Raw genomic sequence first — 18,494 nt, 5'->3', positions numbered from 1 at the left:
TGCGGGTGTTCTAAATGCCATCAAAAATAAATAAAATAGTACGAAAATTTATCGAACATACATTTTTAACACCCAACTAATAATTGTTGGGTTGTATGTTCCTAGGTTTACTTTCTTTACGGCCCAACAAGTTAAAAAACTGGATTGAAACATTAATAAATTTAAAAATAGAATTTTCGTTGGTTTACAACAACTCTGTTAAACACTACATGTGCCACCGCCCGCCTATAATGAAGGTCCGCGCGACATCGCCACACAATGCTTTCTTTGTTCGTCATTCGCCCCCTGTCCTCCTAGCCACGCACTGGCTTATCTATACCGCGGCGCCACAGCTCGGTGCAGGCTCAGTTGTAACCTCTTTACCAATAGCATTTTATTCCGAAGACGCCTTACTACTTCATTTAATTTATATATCGATAAATTATTCTTCAACTTTACTTTAACAAGCTACTGAAAATGAACTCCGCTCCCGCATTGCTAGAACTTATGCTACTTTAATCTATGAAAATGAGATGTTAAAACGATAAAGAAATATTTAACATTCCTATCCTTGGTAAAATGTAGTAGACATGTTGCTAGAAATTGTTTTAATGTCTTATTTGTAAAACGGTTTATTTCCTAGTACATAATGAGACAGTGAAATCGATTTAGCGCACACATTTCGTAAAACTTAATAGTCAGTCGGTACTTATGCTTATTTTTTTGCGAAAAAAAGTTGTTCCCTCCTTTATCTTTGTACTCTTTTTACTATGGGGAAAGCACGTGGGAAAAAGTAATTAATAATTTTAACAATATCATCATTAACTTTTTTTTAACCTCCGGCTATTCTAAAAGACTTCAAGCTGGCCGCTGTTTAAAATTTCTGCATGACTCGATGTTAATGTTATCTTTATTTATTTATTTCTTTATTTTTAATTTTTTAGTTTTATAGTTTTTCTTCAACAGAAAAAGTTCTTAGCAATGGCGTATGTTAAAAAACTTACATCAAGTCGATGCTAATGCTTCCTTTGACAATGAGAGAGTACTTGGTGTGCCCATATAAAGTATAGATTTATTCTAAAAAATTGGTTGTCTGTAAAGTCGGTTTACGGACGATAGTTTAACGTGACAACGTCATAACAAAAAATTAATGAAATTATTGATCCAGAAGAAAAGGAAATACCATATTCGGCCTGAGACTGAGCCGAAATAGGTTTTTGCAACCAAACCATTTAGGCATAAAAATATTATATTCTTTGAGGAAGAATTTTTGAAAGTTTTTCTATGTTTTGTATGATAAAATCTACCTCTGCATACTTTTACGAATAAAATTGAATCATTTTTATTCTATTATCACTATTTTGTATGGATACAAAGGAGTGAAATAAAATCTACAATTTAATTAATAAATTTACTTTTATTTGCATTAATTAATTCAAATATATTTATTACTTTTGAAATGTTGCGTGCGCCGTATTTATTTTTACAAGTACAAAAAAAATTCGCAGCTGACGGGATTCGAACCGACAATCTCTGGATTGAGATTTTTAAATTTATATTGATTTTTATTCAACACATAAATACACATTACAAACGAACATTACAGCAAATAAAAGAGCACGCTCCAGCTAACTCAGCTCTTTCGTGCTTAAAGAAATACATATTACAAAAAAAACACAACACTATCGCACAAAATATCACCACTAAAAGTCCTAGTAAAAAGTAAAAAAACCCAGAGTACAGCAAACAAAAAGGGAACAGAATATAACAAAAGACGACCCGAAATAACTTAAAGAATCAGGGAGGGTCGGAAAGAAAAGTTTAAAAACCAGGCCGCCATCTTGCTTCCAGATGGAAAAAGTAAGTACACAGTGAGGGTGAGGCACCCAATTTGGGGCCGCTAGTGGGAGGAACAAGTAACAAGGCATTTAATGCAAAACATATACAACAAAGCACTTAATAAGCACAAGGCAAGAACAAAAACACACCGTAGCAGTACATAAACAAAAAACCATGCACGGGCATGAGACACAGCACAAACCATGCACGGGCATGAAATACGACACAAACCATGCACGGGCATGGAACACTGCACAGACCATGCACAGGCATGGAACACAGCACAAGCCAAGCACGGGCACGTAACACTACACAAACCATGCATGGGCATGGGACACAGCACAAGAAGGTCCACTACACTAGGGGGGATCTTGAAGCGCAAAGTCCTTGATACGACGATGCACGTGCGGGCCGAACACGTCGTAGGCGCCGATTCCAGCGATGACGGGGTTGGTGTGGCGAGCAGCACGCATGAAGAACCGGGTCGCAATGCGGTGGATAAGCTCGGAAGGCGACAGGACACCGGCGAGGTGGTAGAGCTGGGCGACGGCAGTGGACAGCGGCAGGCCCAGGACCGTTCGGAGACCGAGGTGATAGCCGGTCAGGATGGGCCGCTGACAGGAGACCGATGCGTACGCCCAGACAGCAGCACCATACAATAGGATTGGAAGAACCAATGACTGCCATAGACGGACATGCAGCTCTTCCGCCAGGGGACAAGCGGGGATCAAAACGGGACGCACAGAACGCAAGGCAGTCCGGGCCTTGGCAGACATGACTCGAATATGTGAGTGCCAGGTGAGGGAAGAGTCGAGCATGACACCCAGATACCGCACCACCGGTCGCCAAACCAAAGTGCGGCCCAGAAGAACAAGGGGTGCAGGCGGGCGCTTGCGGCGCTTTGTCAGAAACATCAAGGCGGACTTCTCGGGGTTGGGACGAACACCCCATCGCTGAAAGTAAGTACTTATCGTCCGAAGGGATCACTGGACGCGGGCTTGGAGGGTCAAGGCAGTTTCACCAGAGAGAAGAAGAGTGGTATCATCCGCGTACTGCAGCATTCGGGCATTCGACAGCAACGGAATGTCGGCCGCATAGATGGAGAACAAAAGAGGGCTCAACAGGGACCCCTGAGGGACCCCAGCCTCAATCGGCAGCGGCGGCGACAGGACCCCAGAGACACGGACCTGAAAGGACCGGTCGGTGAGAAAGCTGTGGAAGACCGAGATCAGCCTCTCAGGAAACTGAAAATGGCACAACTTGCTGAGAAGAGCGGCATCGTGGACTGTGTCGAAGGCACGGGACAGATCAAGAAAGACCAGGGCAGAGTGCTGATGCGCGCAGAAACCCGCGGTGACGGAGTCCACCACTGAAGCAACAGCGTGGAGAGCCGAATGTCTGCGCAGAAAGCCAAACTGAGTGTCAGGCAGGACTCCGAGCATATCGGTGAACAGCATCAGCCGGGACAGCAGAATCCGCTCAGCAACCTTGGACAACAGCGACAGCAGCGAAATAGGCCGGTAGGAAGAAAGCAAGGCAGGCGGAGCATCACGCCGCAATACAGGCACAACCACCGCAAGATTCCAGGGCTGAGGGAAATGCATGATAAGGAAAATGCCGTTGATGATCTGCATTAGAAATACGGGACCTTTGTGAGAGAGAGAACAAAGCAGCTGGGCAGGCAAGAGGTCAGCGCCGGCAGCCTTCCCCAACTTCAGGTGACCCAAAGCGTGGGACACCTCCCGCTGAGTGGTCAGCAGGTGACGTGGAATCTCAGGCACCTCGGCAGGGCGAAAGCGGAGAGAGCCCAGGTCAGCACCAGGGGCACCCGGAGGCACCGCCACCGGCTGGAACGTGGCGCAAAATACCTCCGACAGCGCAACAGCCTTTGCCGCAGGATCCTCCAGGGAGGCCCCGCCAGAAGTCAGCACAGGAAGATCCCTCGGGGCAGCACGTAGGCGACGAACAAACTTCCAAATTGTACCTTTCTCCAGAGAGAGCCCACAGAGTTTCTGCAGCTGCAGTTGCGCACGCCAGACAGAAATTGCCCACCGCGTCCGATGGCGGCACGCATGAAACAGGTCCAGGTCCACAGGCAGGCGGGAATGCTGCCACCGGGCGCGGGACCGATCGCGCAACCTGATCAAGTTCCGAATGTGCGGTGGAAAGGGCGCGCCGGAACGCACCCGGCGACGCCGGGGCACAGCAGCATTCGCGGCCGCAAGAATAGCCGCAGTAAAAGACGGCACAGCAGCATCAAGCGCCTGGGGAGAGCGAGGCACAACAGAAAGATCGAGGCAGGAATCCAGATCAGCACAAAACTGCCGCCAGTCGGCCCGGTAGAAATCCCACTGCACACCCTCGGCAAAGCCCACAGGACCAACCTGAAGGCAACCAATGACATGTAAGTGGTCAGAGTCCAGACGGTCATATGCCAAGATATGAGACACGTCAATGCCGGGAGTGGACAAAACCAGATCGAGAACGGAAGCACGCTGGTTCGCGCAAGGTGGAACAAAGGTGAAAGTCGCTGGCGCAAAAATACGCAAGTCGTTCGCCACAGCAAAACGAGCCAGGCCACGCCCCCGGTAGTCAGTGACAGTGCACCCCCATGTGGTATGTTTGCTGTTGTAGTCCCCGGCCAAAACGAGAGATGAATCAAGTTGAACCAGGAGAGTAAGATCGGCAGAAGGGAAAGCCCGATGCGGAGGCAAGTAGAGGACCAGAAGTGTGAAAGAGCGACCGACACCGGTGACCCGGACTGCCAGCGCCTCGAGGGACATACCCCACGGAAGAAGACGGCGATAATGGCATACACGAGCACGAACCAAGATGGCGACCCTGCCACGGGCCGCATCGGCACGATCGCAGCGGTGCACAGTGTAACCGGGCTCACAAAGGGGACTGCAGGGCCTCAGCCACGTTTCGGTGAGGCAAACGAACATCGGCTGAAATTCATCTAACATGGCCAGGAACTCAGCAAGACGGTACAGGAGAGAGCGGCAATTCCACAAGAGAAGCGTGGCACTCATGAGGGCTAGGAAGGAGCCAAAGGAAAAACAGCAGAGAAGGAGTTGAGCGCCTCAAGAAGGACACCCAGGCCAGCAAGGAGAGCCTCGCACTTGTCAGCCAAAGTGGCCGCACTGCCGAAGCCGCCCAAGGCCCGCCGGAAATGCACCAGCAAAGAACACACATCCAGACGGCGAAACATATCGACGATATCGCGCAGCGAATCCAGAGTAGGAGCAGAATCGGGGCCCCCAGCCGAAGCAGCCGGGGGAAGAGGCCCATCCAAGCGACGACCAGAAAAAACACTGGAAAAAGATCTGCCAGGAATCTGCCATTCAGTCGCAGGTGGCGAGCGTTGCTGGGAAGCCCACTGCGCCGAAGCTGCCTTCGCCTTTTGCCGCTCCGCCCTGGAGGTGATCATCTTCTCCCTCTCAGGACAGCCAGAGTAATTCGCCGTATGGTCACCCTTCTTCTCAGATGGAGGACGAGGACAGTCAGCAGAGGCGTGACCTTCCCCGCAGCGCACACAAACCACATCCTCATTGCAATTATGCGATGTGTGCCCGATGCCCTGACAACGAAAGCATTGCACAGTCCGCCGATTCCCCCGAAACACCTCAACAAGACAGCCCATATGGCCGAGACGAGTGATCTTCAGAGCCTGATGGAGCTGACTCGCCCCCTCCAAAACCACCAAAAACAATGGGTAGGGCTCATGAGCACGACCACCAGACGACATGCGCAACACTCGGATTTGCCGAATGCTGATCTCGGTCAGACTGTCGGAAATGTCACTCACTGGAGTATCAATATGGAGGTTCCGAATAACCACCCGAGCATTCCGATCCTACGGGCACGTCCAGGAATGAAAGCGCACACCCCGAGCCCGAAGCAGCTCCGTCATCTTCAAATGGTCGTCACGAGAAGCCATCTGGTAAGTCGACGAAGAAGGGTAGTGCTTAGCAACAAAACCAGATGAAAATTGCTGTCGAGAGCAGCCAAGTCCTTAATGGCAGTCGGTGTCAGCCCGCCACGACAGACAATGAGCGGGGGCTTCTTGGAGTGCAAAGGAGTCTGCCCAGACTCAGACGGCGGAGCAGCTGAGGCAGCAGAAGCAGTACGGGCAGCAGATGGATGATGACACCAGCCACGGAATGCAGCCTCAGATGCAGCAGCCCTCCCATGAGGCACACCGGCAGCAGTGTGAGAGGAACCAGCAGTCGACTGAGGCAAGGCAGGAAACTGCACAATAGCCCCACGCCGCGGATGTTGCTGCTTAGGCGGCGTCACGGCATCATCCCCGCTGGTGTAAGCTGCAGTATGCAGAGCAGATGCACCGTCCTTCCACTCATTAAGGTCAGCAGCCCAATCGTGAACCACACCATCACCAAAGGAACGCATCCCCAGGCGACCCTCCAGCACATCCCTGGGCACGGTCTGCGAGGTGACATTGGCGGCAGATACACAAGTGCCACTATCCCCAAAGCGAAATGTGGGGGGGCGGATTCCTGAAGGCGGCAGGCACTGCAACAGATGGCCGTGATACGGACGGAAAAGAGGAAGGAGGCCGAAAATCAAAACCCTGGATGGCCGCGAGGGCCACAGACGGCAAATTCGTCCAAAGCCCACCAGGGGCTGAAGCAGCAGCAGGCGAAAATGAGGTGGCAAGCGATGAAGCACCAGGCAAAACACCAAACACGGAACATGGCTGACACGATGCGGGAAGGCCAGGCCCAGCAGATGGAAGACTTGGAACAGCAGCACCAACATGCTGAGAGCCAGCAAAAGACACACTAGAAGAAGGCGCAGAAGAATCAAAAGCATCCACGCCGGCAGACGAAGCACCGAAGGTGGCCTGGGAGGCGCCTGGCCAGCGAACTGCAACGGCGTCAAACCCAGCGACGGAAGGCCATGCCCGGGCGCAGGCGGCGAAGGAGGCGGCCCAGCTAGCGATGTAGCTGGCGGCGGTGGTGGTTGAGCAGCAGGAACAGAGACAGCAACCGGAGAAGAGACAACAGCAGATGAGAGAGGACACGAACACGTCACCGTGGTCACAGTAGAAGTCGTCAATGTTGCCTGGAGGCAGCTGGTAGAGGGGATGACACGACCGCAATCCACTAACAGCGACGGGGAACCACCACCGCGCTCGGGACTGCAAGAGGATGAAGAAACAGAACACTGGGATGCACTCCCAGACCGCCGCACAATAGAGCGAGGCCCAGGACGCCGCCGCCGAGAGAGACGAGCTGGTAGGGTCATGGGCGCCCCAACCCAGCCACGTGCAGCGAAACAGGAGGATAATCACTTTGAGAATCATCACCAAGCCCAGAAACTGGATCAGAATCAGCCATAGTAAAAAGCACAAAATGGCAAAAAGACCAGCAAACAGGAAAAAAACAATCAATATAGAAGGCAAAACACCATCACAACAACACCCAGCAAGCAAGAGAAACAAATAAACACCAAAATACAACTCAATTAACAGATCGCAAAAGCAGGCGACAAAAACAAACCAATAAAAACACTCGTAGAAACAAGAAACAGCAATATTGACAACGCCCAGAACAAAAACAAGAGAAAAAGCAGAAATATGCGCGAGGAAAATTAGCATCAGTAAAGGGAGCAGAACATATCTTGACCAAGCCATCAGCAAAAAGGCCATGACAGGTGAAACAGCCATCTACCCGATCTTGAATGGAAGGTTGAACATAGAAACCAACACATTGTTTACCTTTGGACGAACTTCGCAAAATGCAGAGTAGAGGCAATTTCGCGCAGGAAAACACTCACAAACACTTCCCCAAGCGCAAATGAATACCAGGAATCCGAATTTAACCACCAAAACACCGAAAAACGCCCCGAAACAATCAAAACACCACAATAAACCTGTCGGTTTGTTGTCAGTGATGCTCACCACACAGCCACGAGGCCATGTTGAAAAAAAATTGTTTCAGAAGGTATAAATTTACAATATTCCACGCACGATATTTGTTTGAATTTCTTTTAACTAGCGTATTCTCTGTTGGACTCGAAATATTTACACGCTCGTGGGCTCATAACTATAATACGGTGTGTGAATTATCACTTAGCTGTGTTTCCCCGGCAGGTGTACTACTGCCAGGACCCGCAGCTCTGCCTCCCCACCACGTGTCACTGAGCTGTGTCTCCCCGGCAGGTGTACGACTGCCAGGACCCGCAGCTCGGCCGCCCCCACCACGTGTCACTGAGCTGTGTCTCCCCGGCAGGTGTACGACTGCCAGGACCCGCAGCTCGGCCACCCCCACCACGTGTCACTGAGCTGTGTCTCCCCAGCAGGTGTACGACTGCCAGGACCCGCAGCTCGGCCCACCCCACCACGTTTCTCTGAGGTGTGTCTCCCCGGCAGGTGTACGACTGCCAGGACCCGCAGCTCGGCCGCCCCCACCACGTGTCACTGAGCTGTGTCTCCCCGGCAGGTGTACGACTGCCAGGACCCGCAGCTCGGCCGCTTCCACCACGTGTCACTGAGCTGTGTCTCCCCGGCAGGTGTACGACTGCCAGGACCCGCAGCTCGGCCCACCCCACCACGTTTCTCTGAGGTGTGTCTCCCCGGCAGGTGTACGACTGCCAGGACCCGCAGCTCGGCCGCCCCCACCACGTTTCTCTGAGGTGTGTCTCCCCGGCAGGTGTACGACTGCCAGGACCCGCAGCTCGGCCGCTTCCACCACGTGTCACTGAGCTGTGTCTCCCCGGCAGGTGTACGACTGCCAGGACCCGCAGCTCGGCCGCCCCCACCACGTTTCACTGTGCTGTGTCTCCCCGGCAGGTGTACGACTGCCAGGACCCGCAGCTCGGCCGCCCCCACCACGTATCTCTGAGGTGTGTCTCCCCGGCATGTGTACGACTGCCAGGACCCGCAGCTCGGCCGCCCCCACCACGTGTCACTGAGGTGTGTCTCCCCGGCAGGTGTACGACTGCCAGGACCCGCAGCTCGGCCGCCCCCACCACGTGTCACTGAGCTGTGTCTCCCCGGCAGGTGTACGACTGCCAGGACCCGCAGCTCGGCCGCCCCCACCACGTTTCTCTGAGGTGTGTCTCCCCGGCAGGTGTACGACTGCCAGGACCCGCAGCTCGGCCGCCCCCACCACGTTTCTCTGAGGTGTGTCTCCCCGGCAGGTGTACGACTGCCAGGACCCGCAGCTCGGCCGCCCCCACCACGTTTCTCTGAGGTGTGTCTCCCCGGCAGGTGTACGACTGCCAGGACCCGCAGCTCGGCCGCCCCCACCACGAGTCACTGAACTGTGTCTCCCCGGCAGGTGTACGACTGCCAGGACCCGCAGCTCGGCCGCCCCCACCACGTGTCACTGAGCTGTGTCTCCCCGGCAGTTGTACGACTGCCAGGACCCGCAGCTCGGCCGCCCCCACCACGTTTCTCTGAGGTGTGTCTCCCCGGCAGGTGTACGACTGCCAGGACCCGCAGCTCGGCCGTCCCCACCACGTGTCACTGAGCTGTGTCTCCCCGGCAGGTGTACGACTGCCAGGACCCGCAGCTTGGCCGCCCCCACCACGTGTCACTGACTGTGTCTCCCCGGCAGGTGTACGACTGCCAGGACCCGCAGCTCGGCCGCCCCCACCACGTTTCTCTGAGGTGTGTCTCCCCGGCAGGTGTACGACTGCCAGGACCCGCAGCTCGGCCGCCCCCACCACGTTTCTCTGAGGTGTGTCTCCCCGGCAGGTGTACGACTGCCAGGACCCGCAGCTCGGCCGCCCCCACCACGAGTCACTGAGCTGTGTCTCCCCGGCAGGTGTACGACTGCCAGGACCCGCAGCTCGGCCGCCCCCACCACGTTTCTCTGAGGTGTGTCTCCCCGGCAGGTGTACGACTGCCAGGACCCGCAGCTCGGCCGCCCCCACCACGAGTCACTGAGCTGTGTCTCCCCGGCAGGTGTACGACTGCCAGGACCCGCAGCTCGGCCGCCCCCACCACGTTTCTCTGAGGTGTGTCTCCCCGGCAGGTGTACGACTGCCAGGACCCGCAGCTCGGCCGCCCCCACCACGTGTCACTGAGCTGTGTCTCCCCGGCAGTTGTACGACTGCCAGGACCCGCAGCTCGGCCGCCCCCACCACGTTTCTCTGAGGTGTGTCTCCCCGGCAGGTGTACGACTGCCAGGACCCGCAGCTCGGCCGTCCCCACCACGTGTCACTGAGCTGTGTCTCCCCGGCAGGTGTACGACTGCCAGGACCCGCAGCTTGGCCGCCCCCACCACGTGTCACTGACTGTGTCTCCCCGGCAGGTGTACGACTGCCAGGACCCGCAGCTCGGCCGCCCCCACCACGTTTCTCTGAGGTGTGTCTCCCCGGCAGGTGTACGACTGCCAGGACCCGCAGCTTGGCCGCCACCACCACGTGTCACTGAGCTGTGTCTCTCTGGCAGGTGTACGACTGCCAGGACCCGCAGCTTGGCCGCCACTACCACGTGTCACTGAGCTGTGTCTCCCCGGCAGGTGTACGACTGCCAGGATCCGCAGCTCGGCCGCCGGCTGCACCGCGGCCCCACCACGTGGCTGCGAGACCGCCTGGACGACTGCTCGGTGCGTTTGCTGGTGGTGTCCACCAGGTGCGCCCGCCTCAGGCAGTCGGCGCTGCTGGGCGGTGGGCAGGCCTTGTACCGGCGGCCGCACCACCTCGACCCGCTCTTCCTCTACGGCCTGCGCGGAGTCCAGGACGTGCACACCGACGTCTACACCAGGATCTTCAGCATCGCGTAGGCGTCCCTCCACGTTGTTTTGGAAAACAATCACGGATAGGGACTGGAAATATTCGCGGTTTCATGGACCTTTAGAATGGACTCCACAATCCTTTACGTACTCGATAAAATTGCCACCTGCTCATTGGCTACTGACTTCTAAAGCCTGGTGTTCGGGTTTCTTGTGATTCGATACGTCTCAAGTTGTTTTTTTTTTTCATTTGTTCATGTCCTTGTAGCCAACTGTGGTTCACTAACAGAAGCAGGAATGAGGTTAACGTGTTTAGCTTCTAGCCTGTCGCGAAATAAATTCGCGAATTTTGCCGGTTTCTAATAATGGGGTCTTCTTAAGCTTACAGTTTCTTAGGGGCAGAATATATATATATATTTTTTCTCGCGAAAACTACTGAACGGTCATCATTCACGAATTAATTTCTCAAAATGCTAAAATTCAAATAAACATACATTTGGGCTGAGTCTGCATTTGTTCACAGTTATTCCGGAGGACTTTAGGTCAATGAGAGACCATCAAGCAAAAGGCATCAAATCACAAGCTACCCAGTCGAGACGTCTCACAAATTAGCATCCAGCAGTAGTAGCTACTAAAGTATGCAGAAGGTCGTGGAGTAAATCAAGGAGGTAATTGAATCCCTGAATTAATTCAGTCCATATTATTATGTATGACAAGTTTTAAAAAGAGGGACGAAAAAAATTTCGCGTTTAGTTTGACCGTCAAGATAGACTACACAGTAATCTATGTACGCGGACATACTAAGTCAGTTCATTGGCTGCTAACTGCGAGACCTCTTAACTGGCTTGCCTGTGAATCGATGCTTCTTTGGCTGATGCACAGTGAACCATAATCAAGCACTTTAAAGGTATATATATTTGAATTTTATCCTATGACGTAATGAATCCGTGGATTTTTCCGGTCTCTACTCGATAGACCGCTATAACGTATGCTTACGCCCGAGGTTTATTCCTTGTGATTGGCGGCCGTCTACAAGAGAAGCCATTGTATTTATTTGACTGGGCCAATCAGTACTTTTCAGCTTCCCTTCCGAATGTCTGTGATTTGTATTCAAACATTGGGCGTGTACTATAGCGCACAGCTAGTCTCGAATTCTTTTCGCCAAAAATACGTGCCTCTACCGATATTTTCGTAAAATTACAAGTAATGAGTTTACTTTAGGCAAAAAACTCACAGTCATCATCTTGGAGTACTAACAAAACCTTCAAAATTTACCAACTTGTTAAGCATACAGCCATAAACACTCCCACTCATACCATGTGAATGTTTGCCCTATTTGCTTCGTAGCTCATAGCTCGAAATAAGACGCACTTTCTACGAAGACTTAGTTATCTGGAACTATGAAATACACTTAGTTTAGTTGAGGAGCATTCTTCTCGAGAATTCTTTAAATATGCAGTAATTTCTAACGCATAAATGATTTTAATTGTGAATTCACCGTGGATCTCTTAAGGGAGGAAATTAGATACGACGAGGTTGTGACATGCTGGAATGTACGGTGCACCAAGCTCTACGCATTTATTATGAATTTAAAATTTTGTGGGTTGGTAGTCTGTGGCTTGCCTTTCGTTAATCTTCGGGTATATTCGGGTGGGTCCGCCGGCTGATGCTTTGGAGTGAGATTACATTTATTACTTAAAACGCTGTGTTTTATATTTCGTTACTTTCATACTAAAACGTGTATGAAGTCAAAACATAACTTTACACACGAATAAGCAAAATCATTTGTCTGTTGGAGAACCATTTGTGAAGAAACACACATGTAATCATTTATGCATGCTGACTTCGAAAGTTCTAATTGACACTCGTACGCCAATGATGGTGACATGTGCAGAATACAAGAGTCGTTCTGGATAATCACAGATTAATAAATACCATGTAATGTTCACGGTTCATTCCGTGATACACTACAATTCAAATACTTGTAACATTTGGCTGATTCCGCTATTGGCTTACAGTTTATATTGGACGATTGTGGGCCAAAAAGAGACTATCAACTAAAGAAGAAACAAGTCACAGGCCATCCAGTAGAGCCGTTTCAGGTATCAACAAGTCAGCAGTCAGTGAACATGTGTTCTTCATTCGAGTATGCAGAGGAATGTAGAAGCTAGCATTGAGGTCAGTGAAACCGTGGCATTTTCCAGTTCTTAATAGGCCGGGTTTATAAACTACGCAAGGGACGCAACGTCGCACCAACGCAACACTCAACTAACGCAATAACAAAACACTGTCATTTATTTAGCACGGAAGTCGCAAGACGTCACCGATAAATCGAATTGTGAAACACTAAGAAACCAATTTCTTCCCATGGGTTTCTGTTGATTACTCATATACCTATTTCATGACTACTCATGAAGAGACCCGAAAAATTCGCTTTGTGCATCTTCTACAATTGGTTCGCTGTTAACGTGAAGGTCTGTGGGGAAAATTAAAGACCCCCAGTCGTAGAAGTATCGAATCACAGGCTACCCAGTCGAGACGACTCACACTAGTCAGCAGCCAATGAACAGTCGGCATTTCACCGAGTGTGCAAAGGATCGTGGAGTCTATCCTGGAGGTCACTGAACCCGCGAAGTTTTCCGGTCTCTAGAAATCACTCATCGATAGAGACTGGAATAATTCGCGCTTTGGGTGACCTCCAGGATAGACTCCACACTCGGGCAAATGCCACCTGCTCATTGGCTATTGACTCGTGACACCTGTCAACTGGGACGCTTGCGAGGCGATAATTTTTTGGTTGAAGGTTTTTCATTGGCTCAAAGTCCTTCAGATAAACTGTGAGCCAATCAGAGAAGCAATATAAAGGTACAGTTGTTTGGATTCTATCAGATCGTGAAAGGAATCCGCGTTATTTTCCCGTCTCTACTCATCTACAGCATTTTTTTTTTTGGAGTTTAGTGTATTTATAGCGCCCAGAAAACTTCTGAAAGTGGTAATGAATGTAACACCCGGACCAGTTTTATGTAGCCGGAGGTCTGACTTGTCGCAAAGCCCAACACTAGGGGCATATATTTTTAGCGAAACAGTCCGAGCTCTCGTTATACTGCAGTGAAGTATGTCAGCGCCAACAGTTTCTTCGTTTAATTATCGGCCGTCTGCAAGAGGAGTCAACGCCACCTTTGAACTGGCCCATCAGGACGAGTTTGCTTCTGCACAAAATTGCTTTCATTCGTGTCCCTACAATTGACATACACCTTAAACAAACTCAACCAACCACAAAACACAGGCGAAGCTACAGTGTTTTACCATGCAGCTTGTCTCGAAATCTTTTCGTGGAAAATACATCCTCTAAACCACAGCGCATGCGTTCGCTTTAAAATTTTACAGTAACAGACACTCACTAGCACATTGTTGATATTTGACGTTCTACCGGTTTTTGAGTAAGTAGTCACCAAACACATCTAACACGTGCTGCATTAAAACTTAGTCTTTCGAAGTACTTTGAGTAATATGTGGGGGGATGCATATTTCGCGAAATGATTCCGAGACTAGCTGAACGTTAAAACACTGTAGCATCGCCTGTGTTTCGTGATTGGGTGAGTTTGTTTCACGTACATGTCGATTGTTACAAAACCAATCACTAGAGACCGGAAAAAATCGCGGATTCATTTAACGGTATGCTAGAATCCAAACAACTGTACCTTTATATTGCTTCTGCGATTGGCTTACAGTTTATCTGAAGGACTTTGAGCCAATGGAAAACCTTCAACCAAAAAAAATATCGATTCGAAGGGTCCCAGTTGACAGGTGTCACGAGTCAATAGCCAATGAGCAGGTGGCATTTGCCTGAGTATGTAGGGGGTTGTGGTGTCTATCCTAGAGGTCATCGAAAGCGCCAATTTTTCCATTCTCTACCAATCACTGTAATTCAGTGAGGAATAAAACGCGTCCTGAGTGGGTCGGTCAAGTTTGGCAGCGACTTCTCTCGCAGACGGTTGCCAATCACCAGGAAGAAACAGCTGGTGCGGGTATACCTCGTTGCAGTCTGATAGGCATGCCCCTAGTAATATGTAATTTTAATTCTGTGTTAGCTGTGTGCATCAGGAAGTCGTTTTTTTTTCTCTCGACATTTCTACCACTATTGCGCACTATTTTTTAACTGCCCCTTGCAAAGCAACACATAAGGTTTGTTTACAAACAATGACAACCACATTAAGTTGTTTACAAACCCTTTTGACGGAAAACTACAGTAGCAGAATAATTTGAGATACGGAAATTTTGCGAATTCATTTAGTTGCAAGTTAGAATGCAACCTTCACACTCTCGCACTGTTGTTCATGATGTACCACAGTTATTTAGACACGTTCCTCTACGACCGTGAGACGATTCCCAGCTAGCAGAGAAGTAAGCGAATCAGGTAGTGATAATTAACAAGGATAAAATTTTTCTCGCTAAGCAAATAACTAATGGGAAAGAAAACTTATAACTTTAAATTCTTCCCTGAGGCTAGACGAATCCACAAAATTTCCTGATTTCTGAGAATAATTCGTAGACCATTGGTATACTATTTCTGAGAACTGCCAAATATGACACAAGTTTCATGACAGAGATTAAAGTTTGCTTTAATACAAAATAAAAAATTAAAGTAAATTAACAGACCTATCAACTTTTCTTTGTACAAACTACGTTAAATTTAGACTTCATAGTTCCGTGTTACGTTAAAAAAAAAAAAACAGGTTGAAAAAACTCTGGGTACAATAAATACCGTCTGCTGAAGACATAACCAGGTTTTGATGGTTTTGTTAATATTCCACGATAATTACCGTGCGTTGATCTTTGTTTTATCAGCATATCTACGAATATATCCGTAATTTTACGAAGATCCCTCGATAAAATTCAACCATAGGTCTCAGTGAATTTATAGTGCACATTTTTAACAGTGCACGTACTGTGGGCCACAGCTGCACCCAATCGGGAAACACTCCTCTCAGGCGAGTGTATTAAAGGCAGAAGAACGTGTAATAATCTCAGTAGGTAATTCTACCCTGATGATGGCGACTGTAATGTCGACCGAAACGTCGGTGATATATTTGTCTTGGACGCGGCTGCAACCCAGAAGCCAAGATACTTGAGACAATGACCGCCAAAGTCTACGATATTTATTGTGAGAGAGAATTCTTTGGTTTTATGTATATGTAACCATTTTAACTTTTTTTTTCCAACTTGTTACAGGTTGGAAGGATTCACGGAAAAGGAGGACATGCTGTCCCTATTTTGTGGCAGCAGGATTTACTCGCTGCCGACTCACTTGTTGGAGCTCTACAGGGACCTGAGAAGAGAGTAAGTGACCGGTTTTTTTTAACATAAAATACAAAAATAAAGAAAACAATTATACTTGTGTGTGATGCAAAGCTGTACAATTACCAAAACATATTTGTTTTTTGAAAATATGTATAAGCATTTTAGGGACATTGTTTCCAGGAGAAATTTCTCTGTGTAACAAATCTAATAGTATAGTTATAGTAATGAAATAAAATAAAGTAAGCAGTTTACTGTGTTTGTGATTTTAAACCGTACAGTTACAAAAAATATTTTTGATATTGAAGATTTGCATTATAAAGCTTTGGTATAAACTGGATTCGCGTAAGGTACATTGTCCACGTATACATTTTATATAATATTTTTATAATTCATGCTTGCAAATAAAAAAAATCTATTTTGGTAATTTAGAGTTTAGAATCACAAACATACTCAACTGCTTACGTTATTGTAAAATTTTACACGGAATAACTGCTGTATACGTCTAACCCATTATCCTAAATACAATTTATTTACATCATTATGTTGATAGTGTTGCAAATTAAATTTGATGTTTTTAAAACCATTTCCTTGAATTTAACTATCTGTTATCGCCAGTATGTTAAAGTAAGTAAATAATTATAATGTTGGTCACCAACACACCACGTTGCATTTAAAGATTTCATATCCCTGATCCGCATTAAAAAGCTTTGGGAATAAACTCTGTTTAACCACGTTCGAGACACGATTTCGTGCCAAAGTTTCGTTGTGAATATCCCTGGATGGTTTTTAACCAGCGTTCTTCGTAAATCAAAACTGAAAATTTTTATCAGTGTATTTTTAAAACAGCTCATTCATCTTAATTTCCCTAGCCATCTCTGTTTACCGTTATAGCAGAGAGTGGGAGCTACGAAACAAAAGAGTAAAGGAGATTTCTAGGTGCTGTTTCTTTGAATTTATTTTTTGTCACCTGTGTTCCAGCCCACAAACTCCCGAAGAAACAGCGGAGCTGAGAGCAGAAGTGGAGACACTGAGAAGAAAACTCGCCATCCTCATCGGATACACGAATAAAGAGAAAGATTACCTTTGCAAGAAAATCTTGATGTGTTAAAAATAGAACAAAAATATGGTTTTCGGGTTACCCAACGAGTTTCTGAGGAAGCTGAAACTTTTTTTTTTTGCCTCTCCTATCGGCTGGTGTCTTTCATTAACAAATGATTTACTATATTTATTAAACTGGTACTTTTAAGACGATTAACGAAAACAAAATGTATATAGTCCGTTAATTAAACAATTATGAAGAACTGTAATAAAATGAACAATATAAAAACAATTTTCTCCAACTAATATTAATGATATGTTCCTATGCTATATACTGAGCTCCGTGAAGCTAAATAACACCACGTGTGGAGAGGGAAAGCAAATACGCACTCGTTGTTCTCATGGTAGGATGATTCTATTGTCGGTTGTGTAGAAATGGAAGAACCTACAGCACCCAGCCCTGAAGTGCGAAAAATGTATTTCCCGGTCGGGAATCGAATATGTGACCTTAAACCCACAATCCAGGAATCCTGGCCACTAGAAACAAACGGCCGGGTATAAATAATTCTTTGCTTAAAACAGAGTTAAAGAATATAACTATAATAACGTCATAAGTAAACAATATCCGATATAAATGCTTTGTAACGCAGATTGTCAAAAATTTAGCAATCGACTTACGACAGTTGTTTCCGTTAAAAATTGCTCAAAATTCAACACAGACGGAGCTCGTATTGCATCCGACTTAAAACTAAAAGACACTAGAAAAATTAATTTTAAATTTCGACGCTTACATCACTTAAAGAAAAAACCGAGTGAGAATTAATATATCTGCAGATGATTTGGAATGCTGTATACTTGTATTAGCTCAACCGACAAACAATCCCTTCGGAAAGGCTACCCGTCTGCAATTCGTGCGCAGCGGGTGGACTATCTGCAGGCGTTTCACGTGTGCTCGGTCAACACCACCGAGACTCAAGGCCCTACAACATGTCCGTGACGTCACAGGCAGGAGGCGGTAGGCTCGTGGCGCGCGGACGTTGCTTTCTTCACGTGAACGCGTTTCTCCCGACCTTGCGTCCCGCCGCTACTCTTATGTTACTCTTAACTAAATTTTATTAAGCACGACTATTATGATAATTGCTAACAAAATTTAACTACTTTGACTTAAATCAGCAGAGGATATTATAGGTTATTGCACACATAGCAGTTGTTGTCTTGGTATACTCCGTACAAAGTTGTATTTATAAACATTTAAAAAAAAATTATATGAATAATTAAATTGTTTTCCTGACACACACACTGGAACAAAAAAAAATAGTGCAGTATTTTTTGACAGAAGCCACATCTGTAAACACTAAACCGATACAAATAATAAACATGTATCAAGGGAAGTGAGAACAAACAATTTTAAAGTAACTTAAATGCTTCTCATAGCACATGTTTAATTTATATGCTGGGTGTATAGTATACTTTTGACAGTTCCTACAATTAGAACGATTTCATGTAGTGTAGTTTAACTTGACATAAATTATGGCACACGTGTATAAAATAGCAAAATATGTAGCTTATATTAAGATACAATGATGAATTTGGCATGGCAAAATGTATTTGTGCAGCCTGTGTAAAGATTCT

General features: G+C 47.8%; 1 protein-coding gene across 2 annotated transcripts in view; it reads left to right on the top strand.

The window, feature by feature from the left end:
- The window catches only part of LOC134528194 (uncharacterized), a 72,621-nt gene extending 55,659 nt beyond the window's left edge, over positions 1-16,962 (top strand). For both annotated transcript variants that reach the window (XM_063361584.1, XM_063361585.1), the window contains exons 12-14: positions 10,311-10,570; positions 15,756-15,863; positions 16,803-16,962. In XM_063361584.1, the coding sequence (XP_063217654.1) occupies positions 10,311-10,570; positions 15,756-15,863; positions 16,803-16,932 (498 nt within the window). In that variant the 3' untranslated portion in view covers positions 16,933-16,962. The remainder of the gene's footprint in view (positions 1-10,310; positions 10,571-15,755; positions 15,864-16,802) is intronic.
- Positions 16,963-18,494: the final 1,532 nt, after the last annotated feature.

Source organism: Bacillus rossius, chromosome 1, assembly GCF_032445375.1.
Source record: "Bacillus rossius redtenbacheri isolate Brsri chromosome 1, Brsri_v3, whole genome shotgun sequence".
In the NCBI taxonomy this organism is placed as follows: Eukaryota; Metazoa; Arthropoda; class Insecta; order Phasmatodea; family Bacillidae; genus Bacillus; species Bacillus rossius.
The sequence above is the reverse complement of the archived record's forward strand: the minus strand, read 5'-3'. Positions and strand labels throughout refer to the sequence as shown.